Genomic DNA, 15,710 nt, shown 5'->3' with positions numbered 1-15,710 from the left:
TTTGTTTACTTATTCAATTTTGAAGATTGTAATTTGTATCCTTATAATATTTTTTGTATACATAGAATAAATTCAATTTTTATGCATTATTTTGATTGTCAATGTGTTAGAATTATTGTACTTTTATTGTATTTCAATTTTCAACACAAGTCATTTAATAAAAAAAAAAAGCGCAAGCATTACTTAAGAATTAAGATGACATAACAAAATATTATGTTAAAAATATATTAATTGTCATGTTTATAAAATATAAATTTTCAACAAGTCATTTAATTTAAAAATATGACATAAAAGATATTACATGTTTATATTTTATATTGTAGGTTGAATTTAAATTTTGAAATTTCATCAAAAATCATTTAATTTCATAAAATATACATTTTCAACACAAGTCATTTAATTTAAAAATGTGACATAAAAACTATTACATGTTTATATTTTCGATTTCAACACATGTTTATATTTTATATTTAAAGTTGAATTTAAATTTTGAAATTTCATCACAAATCATTTAATTTCATAAAATATACATTTTCAACACAAGTCATTTAATTTAAAAATATGACATAAAAACTATTATATGTTTATATTTTCGATTTCAACACATGTTTATAATTTATATTTAAAGTTGAATTAAAATTTGGAAATTTCATCACAAATTCACAATCATTTAATTTTATAAAATATAAATTTTCTACACAAGTCATTTAATTTTAAAATATGACATAAATCATTTAATTGCATAAAAGGAAAAAAATATGACATAAATCATTTAATTTCATCACAATCATTAAATTTTCTACACAAGTAATTTATATTATATATTTTAAGATTTAAGTTGAATTAGAATTTTGACATTTCATCACAAATCATTTAATTTCATAAAAAAGAATACAAAAAAAATTGAAAAAAAAAAGGAAAAAGCCCGGAACCGCCGGTTTTCGGCCCGGACCCGGAACCGCCGGTTCAGGGTCAGAAAACCGGCCCTTTACATTTCATCCGGGCCGGTTCAGGTTCGCCGGATTCTCGACCCTGAACCGCCGGTTCGGGCCCGGAACCGGCGGTTCCTGAACCGGCGGCAACACTACTAGGTATACGAATTATTTAAACTGATATGATAATATATCAGTATCTGATTAAATATCTGATAAATAATTATAATAGCGGGTTCATAGAAGCAGTTCCAAAAATCTTATAAAATTAGCGGTTTCTACTAAGAAAATTGTGTGCAAAACGGTTTCACTATTCTTCTTCTTTTCTGAAGACTTGTGCATACGATTTCGCAAATTGATCATTTAAAAATTCTCATTCTTCACCTTTTTATATTCTGCTATTTTTCTTCTTCTTCTTCTTTTTTCTACACCAAGCAGAAACTCTCAAATATATCTCTCTACTTTTCAAGGTTTAAAAGAATACAAAATTGGTTTAGGGCAAGGAAGAATTCTGGTATCATCTTTATTTTATGAGGTGAGTCTTAGGTACAACCGAGTATATCGTATAATTAGGTTGCATCCTCCGTTAGACCCTGACCCGCATCCTGAAAAGGAAGATTTGTTGAAATAGTGGCGTCATTTTAGTTCCTGAATTCAGTTTGTATTTTCGGTCAACAAGTACTCCCTCTGTCCCAGCTTTTAGTATTCAACTTTCCTTTTTTGGCCGTCCCACATTTTAGTATTCATTTCTATTTTTGGTAAAAGTAGGTGGGGCCCTTACTCCACTTTAATTATTTTAACTCTCACATAAAATGTAGGACCCTTATTCCACTCACAACACATCAATCACTTTATTAAAATTCGTGTCGTTCTCAACTGGATACCAAAAACCGGGACGGAGGGAGTATTTTTTTAATGAATCTGCCGCCTCAATTTTTGCTTAAATGAATCTGCCACCTCAACAGGTTTAATGAATCTGCCGCCTCTCAATTAAAGGCAGAAATAAATTTTGCTGAATTGAGAATTCAATTTTTTTATTCAGTTAATAATTATCATTAATTTTAATTGAATTATGAAAAAAAGAAAAGAATGAAAAGGTAAATTTAATCAACTTTATTAGTCATCACAATAATAATAGAATTAGTGTTAATTGAAATACTCCCTCCGTCCACCAAAAAAACTCCCATTTGGGGTTCGGCACGGAGACTAAGAAAGCTGAAAAAGGTGGTGTAAAGGTGGTGTAAAAGACTAAAAGGATAGTGTTTATGTATTGTAATTACTTTTACTAATCTTTCACTAGCTATTTGATGATAATAATAATAATGACAATAATAACAACAATAATAATAATAATAATAATAATAAAAATAATAATAATAATAATAATAATAACAATAATAAGGATAATAATATAATAAGGATAATAATAATAATAACAATAACAATAATAACAATAATAATAATAATAATAATAATAATAATAAAACAATAACAATAATAAGGATAATAATACTAATAACAATAAAGAATAATAAAAAACAATAAAATAATAATAATAAAAATAATATAAACTAATAATAATAATAATATAATAAGAATATAACTAAGATCATAACAATAATAAAAAAGAATAATAATAAATAATATAATAATATAATAATAAAATAATAAATAAAACAATAACAATAACAATAACAACAACAACAACAACAAAAAATAATAATAATAAGAATAATAATAATAATAATAATAATAATAATAATAATAATAATAAACAATAATAGGATAATACTAATAACATAATAATAATAATAAGAAGAAGAAGAAGACGAAGAAGAAAGAATAAACAACAACAACACTCAAACTAAGAATAAAATAAACAATAATAACAACAACAACACAAAACAATAGATAATAATAATAAAATAATAATAATAATAATAATAATAATAGTCGTAATAATAATAATAATAATAATAATAATAATAATAATAATAATAATAATAATAATAATAATAATAATAATAATAATAATAATAACAACAACAATAATAATAACAATAATAATAATAATAATAATAATAATAATAATAATAATAATAATAATAATAATAATAATAATAATAATAATAATAATAATAATAATAATAAGTTTAAGGGTGACTAATTACATAAGTAATGATAGAGTAAAGTGGGCCCAATAGGTAAAAGTGTAGTAATTTTAAAAGTAAGGGAGGGTATAATTGTCCAAAAAGCAAATTAGGAGTTTTTTTGGTGGACAAAAATTTAAGGGCAAGTAGGAGTTTTTTTTGTGGACGGAGGGAGTACTAATTATGTGGACCACACTCACTTTTTCCCTTATTTTTACTCTCCTTAATACTCGTGCCCAAAAGAATTGGGCCATTAATAGCGGGACGAAGGGAGTATTATTTTAGATGCGGGTCAACATGTTTGTACGGTACACCCGATTGTACTTAAGTTTTTATGTTATTTTATTTATTATTTTGAATTACAATTTTGATTCAACGAATGAAAAATTGAATTTGGTGACTTATTTAAGCTTATCTGATAATATATCAGTATTTGATTAAATATATGATAAATAGTTATAATAGCGGTTCACAGAAGCAGTTCAAAAAATCTTATAAAATTAGCGGTTTCTACCAAGGAAATCGTGTGGAAAACCGTTTCACCATTCTTCTTCTTTTTTGAAGACTTGCGCAGATGATTTCGCAAACTGATCATCTAAAAATTCTCATTCTTCAGCTTTTTATACTCTACTATTTTTCTTCTTCTTCTTCTTTCTACACCAAGCAGAAACTCTCAAGTATATCTCTCTACATTTCAAGGTTTAGAAGATACAAAATTGGTTTTGGGAAAAGAAAGAATTCTGATATGATCTTAATTTTATTTATTACTCATTCCGTCCTAATTCAATAGGCCACAAGTCTTGGACACGGATGTTAATAAACGAATAATATATAATAAAATAGGAGAGTGAAGGGTGCGGTTATAGTGAGAACCACACTTATCGTGAGAACATAAGAACCATTAAAATCAATGCATCTACTATATAAATTAATGCATTCGCTATTAAATTTAATGCATCCGAAAATAATAAATTTTTTGCTCCCTTCAGGATTCGAACCCAGGATCTGCATTCATCCACCAAGATGATGCATCCACCGTAGATCTTGATGATCGAATGGTTTAAAATGGTTCTCTGTTCTAATTTTATTTAGTGGTTCTTATTTGAACCTCTCCCGGAGAGTGAAAACATCTTTTGTTGAGGATATATGTGTTCAAAAAGTAGAAGAGAGAGAAAAAAAATGTGTGAAGTTCAATGACATTTGGTGTAAATAATGAGTTATATGATGATATTTGTTATGTATTGATTTTCCATTTTATAAAGTGACCTATTGAATTATAGCGTCCAAATAAGGAAGCATGGCTTATTGAATTGAGACGGATGGAGTATTTTGAATTACAATTTTGATTCAACCTATGAAAAATCGAATTTGTTGAGTATTTGGTTTGAGTTTGAATTTGTGGAGTAATAGTTAAGTTTCTTTCTCCAAATGTTCGACTGTCACAAAATAAATAAATAAATGAAGATTTAATTATTTGTGCGTTTTTTATGAAATTCGATCTTCCTTGTGGAGAGACTGATATTAATACTTTGATTGGACTAAATTTTAAGTCTATTTTTAATTCAGTTGAACTTCGAATATAATTAAGAGAGATTGTTACTTTAACTGTTGATTTACTTCCAGCAAAGAAAGGACAAGTCATATATTGAATTGGTAGTATTTTATTTTATAAAAATTTAACTCCCAAGTTGTGATTTTACAAAAGCTGAAGATGATTAATCTGTGTGGTTGATTTCTTTATATTTGGGACTGACGAAAGTTTCTTTAATTCTTAAACTTTTTGTGATTTTCCTAAAATCTAATCACCTTTACCATAAGGGATCAGTACCTACAATAGATCTGTCGATCGGTTCAAGTTCGGTTATTCATATCCAAATTTTTGGTTACCCGAACCCGAAATTGCCATATTTTACTAACCGTTCCCGACCATTTTAGATGTTCGGTTACCCAATAACCGCTTCGATTACCCAATTCGGTTATTTGGGTATCCGAAATACTCATTTAAAAAATTAAAATTCAAATAATTTGCTAGATAGAGGATTTGAACCTTAGTTTTTAAAAAATACACAAAACAACTCATCCACTAAACTAAAGCTTATTCTAATACTTTAAAAATATCATAATTCTATTTTAGCTAAGATTCGATTTATAAAAAAAAATTAATGAATTACTCCCTCCGTCCCATAATAAGTGGCCACATTTCCTTTTTCGTCTGTCCCACTATAAGTGGCTGCTTTCTAAAAATGGCAAAAATTTACTTTAATTAAGTCAACAATTACTCACTAATTTGGTCAACAATTGTAGGCCACTTTCTACAAATGCCAAAATTACTTTAATTAAGTCAACAATTACTCATTAATTTGGTCAACAATTGTAGGCCACACTCTATTAAAACATATAACACTCAATTTCTTAATCTCCGTGCCGAAAAGAATGTGGCCACTTATTATGGGACGGAGGGAGTAATAATTAATAATTAAAATATATATAATATATATATTAAATAATTTCCGGTTATTTCGGTTAACCCGTTTCGGTTATTGGGTTAACCGATACCCAAAATTTTTCTAAAAATGATACCCGAAACCGAACCGATAACCAAAAAATTTGGTTATTGGATACCCAAACCCGAAAATTTCGGTTCGGTTAACGGATTATCCAAACCCCGATAACCAATTAGACAGCCCTACCTACAATAATAAAAAGAGGCATTCTTGTGTGTTCCATGGAGCACCGTGCTCCATGACACTAACACTTGCATTAAATGACACTAACACTAACACTATTTTGAAATGACGCTAACACTATTTTGTTTTACAAATGACACTATTGCATTAAATGACACTAACACTAACACTAACACTATCTTGAAATGACACTAACACTAACACTATCTTGAAATGTCACTAACACTATTATGTTTTACAAATGACACTATCATGTTATATAAATAATGCTGTCGCGCAATGACGCTAACTAGGGATGTCAATCGGGCCAGCCCACCGGGTTTTCGGGCTAGCCCTATCGGGTTCCGGGTTAGTCGGGTGCGGGCTAATCGGGTTGGAGATTTTTTCGGGTTGTAAATCTTCAACCCTAACCCTAAACTTTCGAGTTTCGGGCTAGCCCATCGGGCTAATCAGGTTAAGGGCGTAAAAATAAAATTATCATTTGTATTTTATTATTCATAATGATCTAATGTATAATGTATAAAATATACATAGATATTAAAGATATAAATTATATAGCAAAGCATGAAATGCAAAAATATAAGATATTCAAGATTACATAAACAAAATTATATTAAAATGAGATAGTAAAATTTAACATGTATCAATCCACTAGAATCAATCTGGATTATTACTGAATAATTGCTGGATTTGCCATGCACGTCTCAATGACAGAAAAAAAAAAAAAAATTGGTATCACTTTAAAATGAGATACTAATAATTAATTTCTAACTAATGAGATACTAATAATCAATTTCTACAAAAAATCCGTAATTAATTTCACTTTTTTTAATGAGATTGCACACACACACACACACATATATATTCTAACTAATTAATTTCACTTTTTTTTTAATGAGGCTACATATATATATTTAAGCAAATACCATATATCTAAACATAGCAGAAGTTATAACTGGATGCATCAGTCACAATTCCGTCAGCCCACCGGGCCAGCCCATCGGGTTTTCGGGCTAGCCCTATCGGGTTCCGGGTTAGTCGGGTGCGGGCTAATCGGGCTGGAGGTTTTTTCGGGTTGCGATTTTTCAACCCTAACCCTCTAATTTTGTCGGGTTATTCGGGTCGGCCCACGGGTTTCGGGCTGCATTGACATCCCTAACGCTAACACTATAACATGATAGTGTCATTTGTAAAATAAAATAGTGTTAGTGTCATTTCAAGATAGTGTTAGTGTTAGTGTTATTTAATGCAAGTGTCAGTGTTATGGAGCACGGTGCTCCATGGAGCACACAAGAATTTGCGTAATAAAAAAGATATGTTTTGCTTTTCTGGATTGATTTAGTTAGATTAAATTTGGATAGTTCTAGTTGTTCCATGATGTATACTCCCACCGTCCCATTACAAATGTCATACTTTTCATAATGAGATGTCTCATTCCATTTTTGATAATATATTCGCTATTTATACTTAATACTTAAATAATTTTCACCAACCTACTTTATCTATTTTTTACATATTTTTTAATTTACGTGCCCAAAAATAATGGGACATTTATAATGAAACGGAGGGACTATTTCTCTTTAACTTCTAATAATTTTAATTGTGGCTTATTAATCATAATTATATATATATATATATATATATATATATATATATATATATATATGGATGGGCTAAAATAAAAGCATTTCTTAAGATATAAAATAAGAATCATTTTCAGCCCTTAGATCATCAAGATCTACGGTTGATTCATAATCCTGTGGGATGGATTTATGGTCCTGAGTTCGAATCCCAAAGGTAGCAAAAATTTATTTTTCACAATTCATATCTTTATACAGCGAATTCATACATTAAAAATTGCTCTTATTTCTTATTTTAAGATGTGCTCTCACGGTAGCCCACCCCTATATATATATATATATATATATATATATGGTTAGGTTCTGTAGATAACTACAAATAAGTAGAGAACGGAGAACAATGAATAAATCTATAAATTTAACGAATATATCACATAACTAATGAATATGTGTATTCAGTAAAAATACAGAAAAAATATATAAAATCCCGCCCTTTTCAGGATTCGAATCCAGGTCAAAACTTATTCATAAGATACATTGATTATTCATCGAAATTATAGACTTATTCGTAACTTTATATTTGTTCTCCGTTCTCTACGGATCTTCTATATATATATATATATATATATATATATATATATATATATATAGGGGAGGGCTACAATAAAAACACTTCTTAAAATATAAATATAAATATAAACGTTTTTTAATGTACGAATTTTATTCAACAGGGTTACGAATTCATCCAACATGGTTACGAATTGTGAAAAATAAATTTTTGCTACCTTTGGGATTCGAACCCAGGACCACGAATTCATCCAAAAGGGTTACGAATCAACCATAGATCTTGATGATCTAAGGGCTGAAAATCATTTATATTTTATACACTTAAGAGTGTTTTTATTCTAGCCCTCCCCTATATATATATATATATATATATATATGTATATATACATATATATATATATGTATCTATATATATATGTATATATATATATATATATATATATATATATATATATATGGGTGGGATCATGTAGTATCCACTCTCCTCATAGTATATAGGTCTAAATCTAGACCACACAATGAAGTCACGTGACTCACAAGGAGCGCGCCACGTGGCAGCAGCCTACCGAGACCTTTCAAAGCCTTCTAAGGCAAAAAACGGAGGGGTAAAATGGTCTTTTGAAAATTAAAAAAAAAAAATATTTATTTTTATTTTTATTTTTTTTCTCGTTGCCGTCGTCAAAATTATGCATATAATTGAACACTAATATGCATAAAGTTAAACACAAATATGACTAACGCTGGATAGAAATATGCATGAAAAAGTTTCAGTATGTGACTCATCTGAAAGAATATGATCCGTCAAATGACCAGCGGACTATGCATATAGTTCAAAACGAATATACATAAAGAAAACATAAATATGCATACCGTTACACACAAATATGCATAGCATTATTCGACAGCGATAGATACCAGAGGGTTTGCATACGGATACTTTCTCATGCATAATTCTATCCAACGTTATGCATATTTGGGTTTATATTTATGCATATTGGTGTACAATTATATGCATAATTTTGACGACGGCCGCGAAAAAAAAAAAGAATTTTTAGTAAAAAAAAATTATTACCCCTCCGTGTTTTTTGCCTTGAAAAGCTTTGGAAGGTCTTGAGAGGCTGCTGCCACGTGACGCGCTCCTAATGTGCCAGTAATTCTCAAAAACAAAATATCGGAAGAATGGATGAAGAACACGTAAAGGAACTTAGTTGTTCGAATGTACTGCCCGTGCCTTTACAATACACAGTGATTTGCTATTTATAGATTTAAAATATTTAACATAAAATATTTCGAACAAGCGTGAAAAAAATCAGAAACGTCTAAATAAACTATTCAAATTTTCTTGCTACCCTAATTTTTTAACATAAAACAATTCGAATAAGCGTAAAAAAATTACGAACAATAAAAATAAAATATTTAAATTTTTCTGACTGACATAAAATATTTAGCATATATTATATGCACAACACACAATTTAGTATAAAAGAGATGTAAAGATATGGATGTATAATATCTTACCAAAAATGTTTTTAAAAAATATCTTACCAAAAATAAATAGATAATGACAATATTCATTAAAACTGATATTACAAGTTTGCCATTTTCATTCTCTATTCTCCCCATATATATGATTCTCCATTGAAGCTCTATATATATATATATATATATATATATATATATATATATATTAAAAACCATCAATGTTCGAACGTTTATCCATCAATTTAATAGAATATGTAAAAGTTCACTAATTGTTTATGAATTTACGGCCATGTAACCTGAAAATGTTTGGCAGTTAGTAAAATGTAAAGAACAAAAGCATTTAGCATATGAAGACCAAAAATGACGAGTTTATTTACAGAAAAATCAGTCTCTACAGAAGCGTATACGGAAACATTGCGTGCCTCATCCCTAGCGTATAACAGTAACAACGACAAAGAAACATGGAAAACTCGGCCAAAAAAACTGGGGCGTGGGGGGTGGGGGTGGGGGTGGGGGTGGTTGGGGGGAACACTTACAAAGCCTTTTATCTACCCTCGTTAGCTAACTGTAGAGACCCTTCCTTCATCAACTTCAAGCTAAGACTGTTGAACCTCTCACGAGAATATTGTCTCGATGCCTTTCTCCAATCTGTACCAGCCTTCATCATTGTAGCAAATTCTTCGTAACCTATTCGCCCGTCCTGATCTATATCCACATCATGCATGATAGCATTGATAACCTCCTCGTTGTTGCCATCATCATCATCACTCAGAGCTTCTCGGAGCTCTTCAATCTCAATATACCCACTCTCATTACGATCAAAATAGGCAAAAGCTTTGTGAAGGTGCTCATCATTGGCCATCTTTCTGAGATGCACAGTGACAGCAACAAACTCACCATAATTCAAAGTTCCATCTCCATCAACATCAGCCTAGAAAATAAAATGGAACATTAGCATTTATCCCAATTAGATAATCAGATTAGCTCCACAATATATTCATATTCATGCATGGTAGATTGCTCCAGAAAATCCTCATTAGTCTGTCTTTCTGCAGTTGCTTGCACATCTATGGTATGAGGGCTAGACCACATAAGCGAATGTTTAACGGTGGTCAAACAGAAAAGGGTGGCATTGGGATTTTTAAATTGATTAATGAAGAAATTTTGGGAAATCAAGGAAAGAGATATAAAAATCATAGGAGGGAAGAGATATGCAATCATAGGTGCAGTGAAGGCCTGCAGCGTATCATGTTACCATACATAAAAGAATCGAAGAGACTCGATAACATATAATCCTTACAGCTTCCATTAGAATCTGAACATCAGCATCAGGGATCTGATGGCCGAGATTGTGCAGACCAATTCTGAATTCTTCAAGGTTAATTTTGCCCCTTTTCCCCGAGTCCATCATATCAAATGCTTCCTTAATTCCAGCCACTTCCTCCACGGACAAGTGCTCAGCCACGACCTACATATGCAATGAGGCAAGGACATCAGAAAGGTGCTAGGATGTGTTTCATTTACTTCCAGTTCTCCAACCCCCCCCCCCCCCCCCCCCCGGTTTCCCCAATCCTTTCCATCTAATTCAATTTTCTTTCCTTCGACATTGTTTGCTTGGGGAAAAGGAGTAATAAACTAGGAACAATTAAAGTACCCTTAGAGCCCTTTTCTTGAGCTTATTCATCACAGAGAACTGTTTCAGCCTTGCTTTCACAGTCTCACCCAGGGAGACATTTGGTGCCTTCTTTGCATTTTGCAGCCAAGGATGCTCTGCATTAAAGGTATATATACTTTATAATACTATACTGCATGTTCCGTTGTCTCATTTTGTGTAGGAACAAATTAGCAACTGAGATAATTAAAATGGATGTGCTTGAAGCTCGCATTACCAAGGACTTGTTGAGCTGAAAGACGTTGACTAGGATCGGGATCAAGCATTTTCCTTACAAGATCTTTGGCACTATCTGAAACTTTAGGCCAAGGGTCTCGCTTAAACTCAAGATTAGATCGAATAATTGCTTGAGCCACTCCTTGCTCGGTCTCTGCACATAGCATATGCACGTGAGAAGCTTAAGTAGAAGGAAAGAAAGATGGCACATATGTCTCATAAGCTAACATGAGCATAAAAGAGATCACCAAGCAAATAATGGCCAACTTTAGCTCATTTACACCAGATTCAAATGTAAACATTTCCTCAATTCCTCATCTAGAAGCAAATATCTGGAGATTTATCCTAGCAGGTGGAGCTAATTTTTTTTTTTTTTTAACTAAATCCTCATTTATGTTTAAAAGATCAATTTTTGCAATTAATGGTACAGTTTCAGGGCTAGGACTAAGAATATTCTCAAATAATAGGAAATAAAGAGCCATATCATGAGTCATGAGTAGAATATGAATTTGGCTAAACCAGCAGAGCAACACATTAACCTATATGGTTTATAAGGAAGCTATGTGGAAGCTAAGGATGATAAAACCACTTCATATGACTCCTGTATGTACAAATTTGGGATATTGCACACGCAAGCCATGACCAACTGAAACTTTAAGCAGTAAGGGTAATTGTAGATGGCCTTAACAAGTTAACATTATTGCAAATGTGCAAATGTTACAACTTGTACTGTGAATATAATTGTAATAACTGTATTAATTCACTTACACTTCTTTATCCATAATCAAGACGCATACACCTTTATTGCAGTCCAGGAGCAACTTAATGAAATTGCTATGAAGTTTGACTGACATATGCCGGGTCATCAAATTGTTTGAGAGTTTAATTTGGTTCCACCTCCACTAGGGGACATTATCATTTTGCCTGCTCAACCTTTAAATTCTACTACATTCTTTCCTCGATGGAAGACTTTCAAGAGGGAAATTATATAAACTTTTGGAATTTTGTTACCAATGTCACTAAGACAAGCACACCTATATCTATGTTTGTATCAGGATAAGATTCCAGAGGCAACCATGGTGACACCATTAAAGTGAGACTGAAAGTTCAAGATATTGTACTATACTAAACTTGCACACCATGTGGCACAATATCAGGATCCTGAAAGCACCGTTATAAATTAAACAACTATTAAACCATTCCCAACTAGGCCCAATTAGCATTTTCTCACTTAACGCTGGACATAGAGAAAGGTCAGACTAGAGCAGATATAACCAACCTGCCCAGAAAGGAGGAACACCACAAAGCAGAATATAAAGGATGATTCCAGCACTCCAAATGTCAATTTCTGGTCCATAGTTGCGTTTTAGAACCTCAGGTGCCATGTAGTACGGGCTCCCCACAATTTCGTTGAAACGTTCACCTGACCAATAAAATAAAGACAATAAATTTAAATGGAATCCATTAACTTGGCATAGGAAAACACTTAAATTAGTGTATACCAGGTCTGAAGAAAACTGACAACCCAAAGTCAATTGCTTTTACAGGAGACGTTTCTTTCTTATTTGCAAAAAGGAAATTTTCTGGTTTGAGATCACGATGCATGACTCCATGTTGGTGGCACACCTGAACACAATATAGAAGCAATAGGAAATCACTAAGTGTGGGACACGTAAAGCATGCTGAAGCAAATGTCTGAAAACAACATAACACAGAAAAAGAAATAAATTGATGCTCCAGAGACAGCAACACCAGTGGATGTAGAAAATACAGAACTTAAGTACTTAACCAGACACAATTAATACATGTGTACAAGAAGAGAAGAAGGCTTTGACACTGAACATTCTAGAATCAATTATGACTCCATCATAGGTTCCAATCCGGCAGTTCAAAAAGGTAAGAGAACTCAGGGAATGGCATTATAATGCAGAAGGAAGAAGAATTACAGAAAAGGTTGCAATTCAGATCCTTCCGGAAATTTTTGACACTGAACCCCATTGATGACATGATAGCAGGTAGTAGGTACTCAACGACAAACAAGAATATGAATATATGATACAACTATTTAACTTTTTTTCTTTTAGCAGTTTAAGAGGTAGCAAACTCAGATAATAGGCATTTTAAAAAAGCAGCAGGCTAAATTACAAAAAAAAAAAATGGCTCTCATTGCAAATGCACACAGTAACTTTTGACAGCTGAATCAAGTTTTTGACATAGTAGAAGGTAAATCTGGCTTACTCTAATCAGTATGCTCGCATCATTTCATATCCTAGTTCATAGCCCAAAGCAGAAGAAATGAATTTCACAGATGATAAACAAATAACAAACTCCAGAATCGAGCAATCAATACACGATCATTAGGATGCAAAAATTAACCTGAACAACTTCCACGATGGTCTTCATCACAACCGCTGCTGCTCTCTCTGTATAATGCCCCCTAGCCACAATCCTGTCAAACAGTTCGCCACCTTCACACAGTTCCATCACAATATGCACGGCGTTATCATCTTCATAAGTATCCTTCAAGCTCACAATATTTAGGTGCTTAGGCATATGCTTCATGATCTCAACCTCCCTCCTCACGTCCTCGATATCGACTGCAGTCCTTAGCTTCTTCTTCGATATCGACTTGCACGCGTATTTCTCCCCTGTCTCCACATCAGTACACAAATAGGTAATCCCAAATTCGCCTCGTCCGAGCTCACGCCCGAGATCATATCTCTCCTTGATGTTATGGCCTCCTGGATCCTTCAACACGACGAGCTTGTTTGTTCCCCAAGATCCACGACTCACACCATAATCTGCGGAAAATGGATTCGGCTTATTCTTGTGTTTCTTCTTCTTCTTTTCAGACGGACTATAAGGAGTCACGCAGCAGTTTCCCATGATGCAGAGGAAGATTGCCCTTCCTTAACACCACCCTGACAAAATTGCACAACACAACAAGCCAAATCAGACGAGAGCTCTCAAAACATCTATCTAGTGAACCGAATTCAGGAAAAAATGAAAAACCGATTCACATCCAACCTCCATATTCTCTCTTAGATTTCAGAAGATTGTATAAATCAAATCTAAAATTTCAAAGAAAGAAAAAGGAGAAATCTAGGAGGAAAAGTGATTATTATAAGAATTGATCCATTTATTGATAAGAATTTATTATTATAACAATCAATGGAAGCCAAAAATCGGAGGAACAGAGAGGGCACCTGGAATAATTTTGATCCTAGGGATTCTGCATATGATGGCTTGGAAATGTGGTCAAAACTCAACCGAGAAAACCAAAAACACGAAATGTGAAAGGATTGACACATGAAGGAGATCGTCCGCCATGGGAATAGAGAAAGAGAGAGTCAAAAAGCTCTTGTGCAGAGACTTTTCTGAGTTTCTCTCTCCTGAATTCCCCCGTTCCCCCTTCTGTGACTTCTCTTTATCTCACTAAGCTTTCTTGAATTAATATATATGCGTGGTTTCCGGTACCCGCATGCCACTTGTTGTGTTTGGCTGTTAGGCAAAGCCAAATCCATTAAATAAGACATTATTAACTTTATTTAATATCAGCACAGACCAAAAAAAACAATTTATTTTATATTCTGGCTTGTCAGTTTTCTTTCGTATCTTTGCTTGTCATTTTATATTTCCAACAAAATACTATCATTGGGCCAGGATTTTATAATCTATCCTAACTTTTAGTTTGTCGTCGCTTCAAAAAAGAAAAAAAGTTTTAATTTCTCACTTTCCTTCTCTTTTTTTTGTCTTTTTCGTTTTTTTTTTTTTTATTACTATTTTGCATCCATGGTTTCTCACTTTCGTGACTAGGGATGACAATCGGGTACGGATAGTGACTATCCATATTCATACTCACGAACTAAATGGATAGTGATTTTTAACCACGAAACTATCCATAGATATCAATTAAGGGAGGTGTATTCGTTCAAGATTTTAATAGATTTCTGCAGACTTTTAAAACTTGGGTGTATTCATTCAAGACTTTTAAAAGTCTATGAAAATCTAGAGGTATTCGCTCAAAACTTTTAAAATTCTATAAAAATCCAGAGGTATTCGTTTCAGACTTTTAAAAATCTATGAAAATCTACAGGTATTTAAAAATCTATGGATTTTAAAATTGGACTGATTTTCATTGATTTCATTCAAAAAATACACATGAACAAATCCGACCTCGAACCACGAGAATTCGAAAGATTTCATATTTCAGCGCCGGCTGGGTTCCAACGATCGTGGCTCGAAGAAGCCAGCGGCCGCTAGCACCCAGTGATCGCTGGGCCGTTTAACTCTGTCCTCGTAATCTAGTAGACGTCTCTTGCATAAGTGCCACGCACTTAGTGGTAATTTGACATGGAAGTAGTAAGTAATATATTCATTTTCAAGGAATTTGTGCCTGAAGCAACTGAACAGTAAGAATAAAT

The 15,710-nt window shown here is 32.3% G+C and overlaps 1 protein-coding gene across 1 annotated transcript; it reads right to left on the bottom strand.

Moving 5' to 3' along the window:
* Window positions 1-9,746: 9,746 nt before the first annotated feature.
* LOC131017744 (calcium-dependent protein kinase 8-like) lies at window positions 9,747-14,803 on the bottom strand. The gene is made up of 8 exons (XM_057946466.1): window positions 14,493-14,803; window positions 13,663-14,207; window positions 12,789-12,912; window positions 12,566-12,709; window positions 11,288-11,440; window positions 11,053-11,168; window positions 10,699-10,866; window positions 9,747-10,329 (listed from the first exon to the last, which is right to left on the bottom strand). The coding sequence occupies exons 2-8, from the start codon at window positions 14,170-14,172 to the stop codon at window positions 9,943-9,945; spliced, it is 1,602 nt and encodes a 533-aa protein (XP_057802449.1). The 5' UTR covers window positions 14,173-14,207; window positions 14,493-14,803; the 3' UTR covers window positions 9,747-9,942.
* Window positions 14,804-15,710: the final 907 nt, after the last annotated feature.

This window comes from Salvia miltiorrhiza, chromosome 1 (assembly GCF_028751815.1).
Source record: "Salvia miltiorrhiza cultivar Shanhuang (shh) chromosome 1, IMPLAD_Smil_shh, whole genome shotgun sequence".
In the NCBI taxonomy this organism is placed as follows: Eukaryota; Viridiplantae; Streptophyta; class Magnoliopsida; order Lamiales; family Lamiaceae; genus Salvia; species Salvia miltiorrhiza.
Note: the sequence above shows the minus strand (reverse complement) of the source record. Positions and strands in the feature narration are given on the sequence as shown.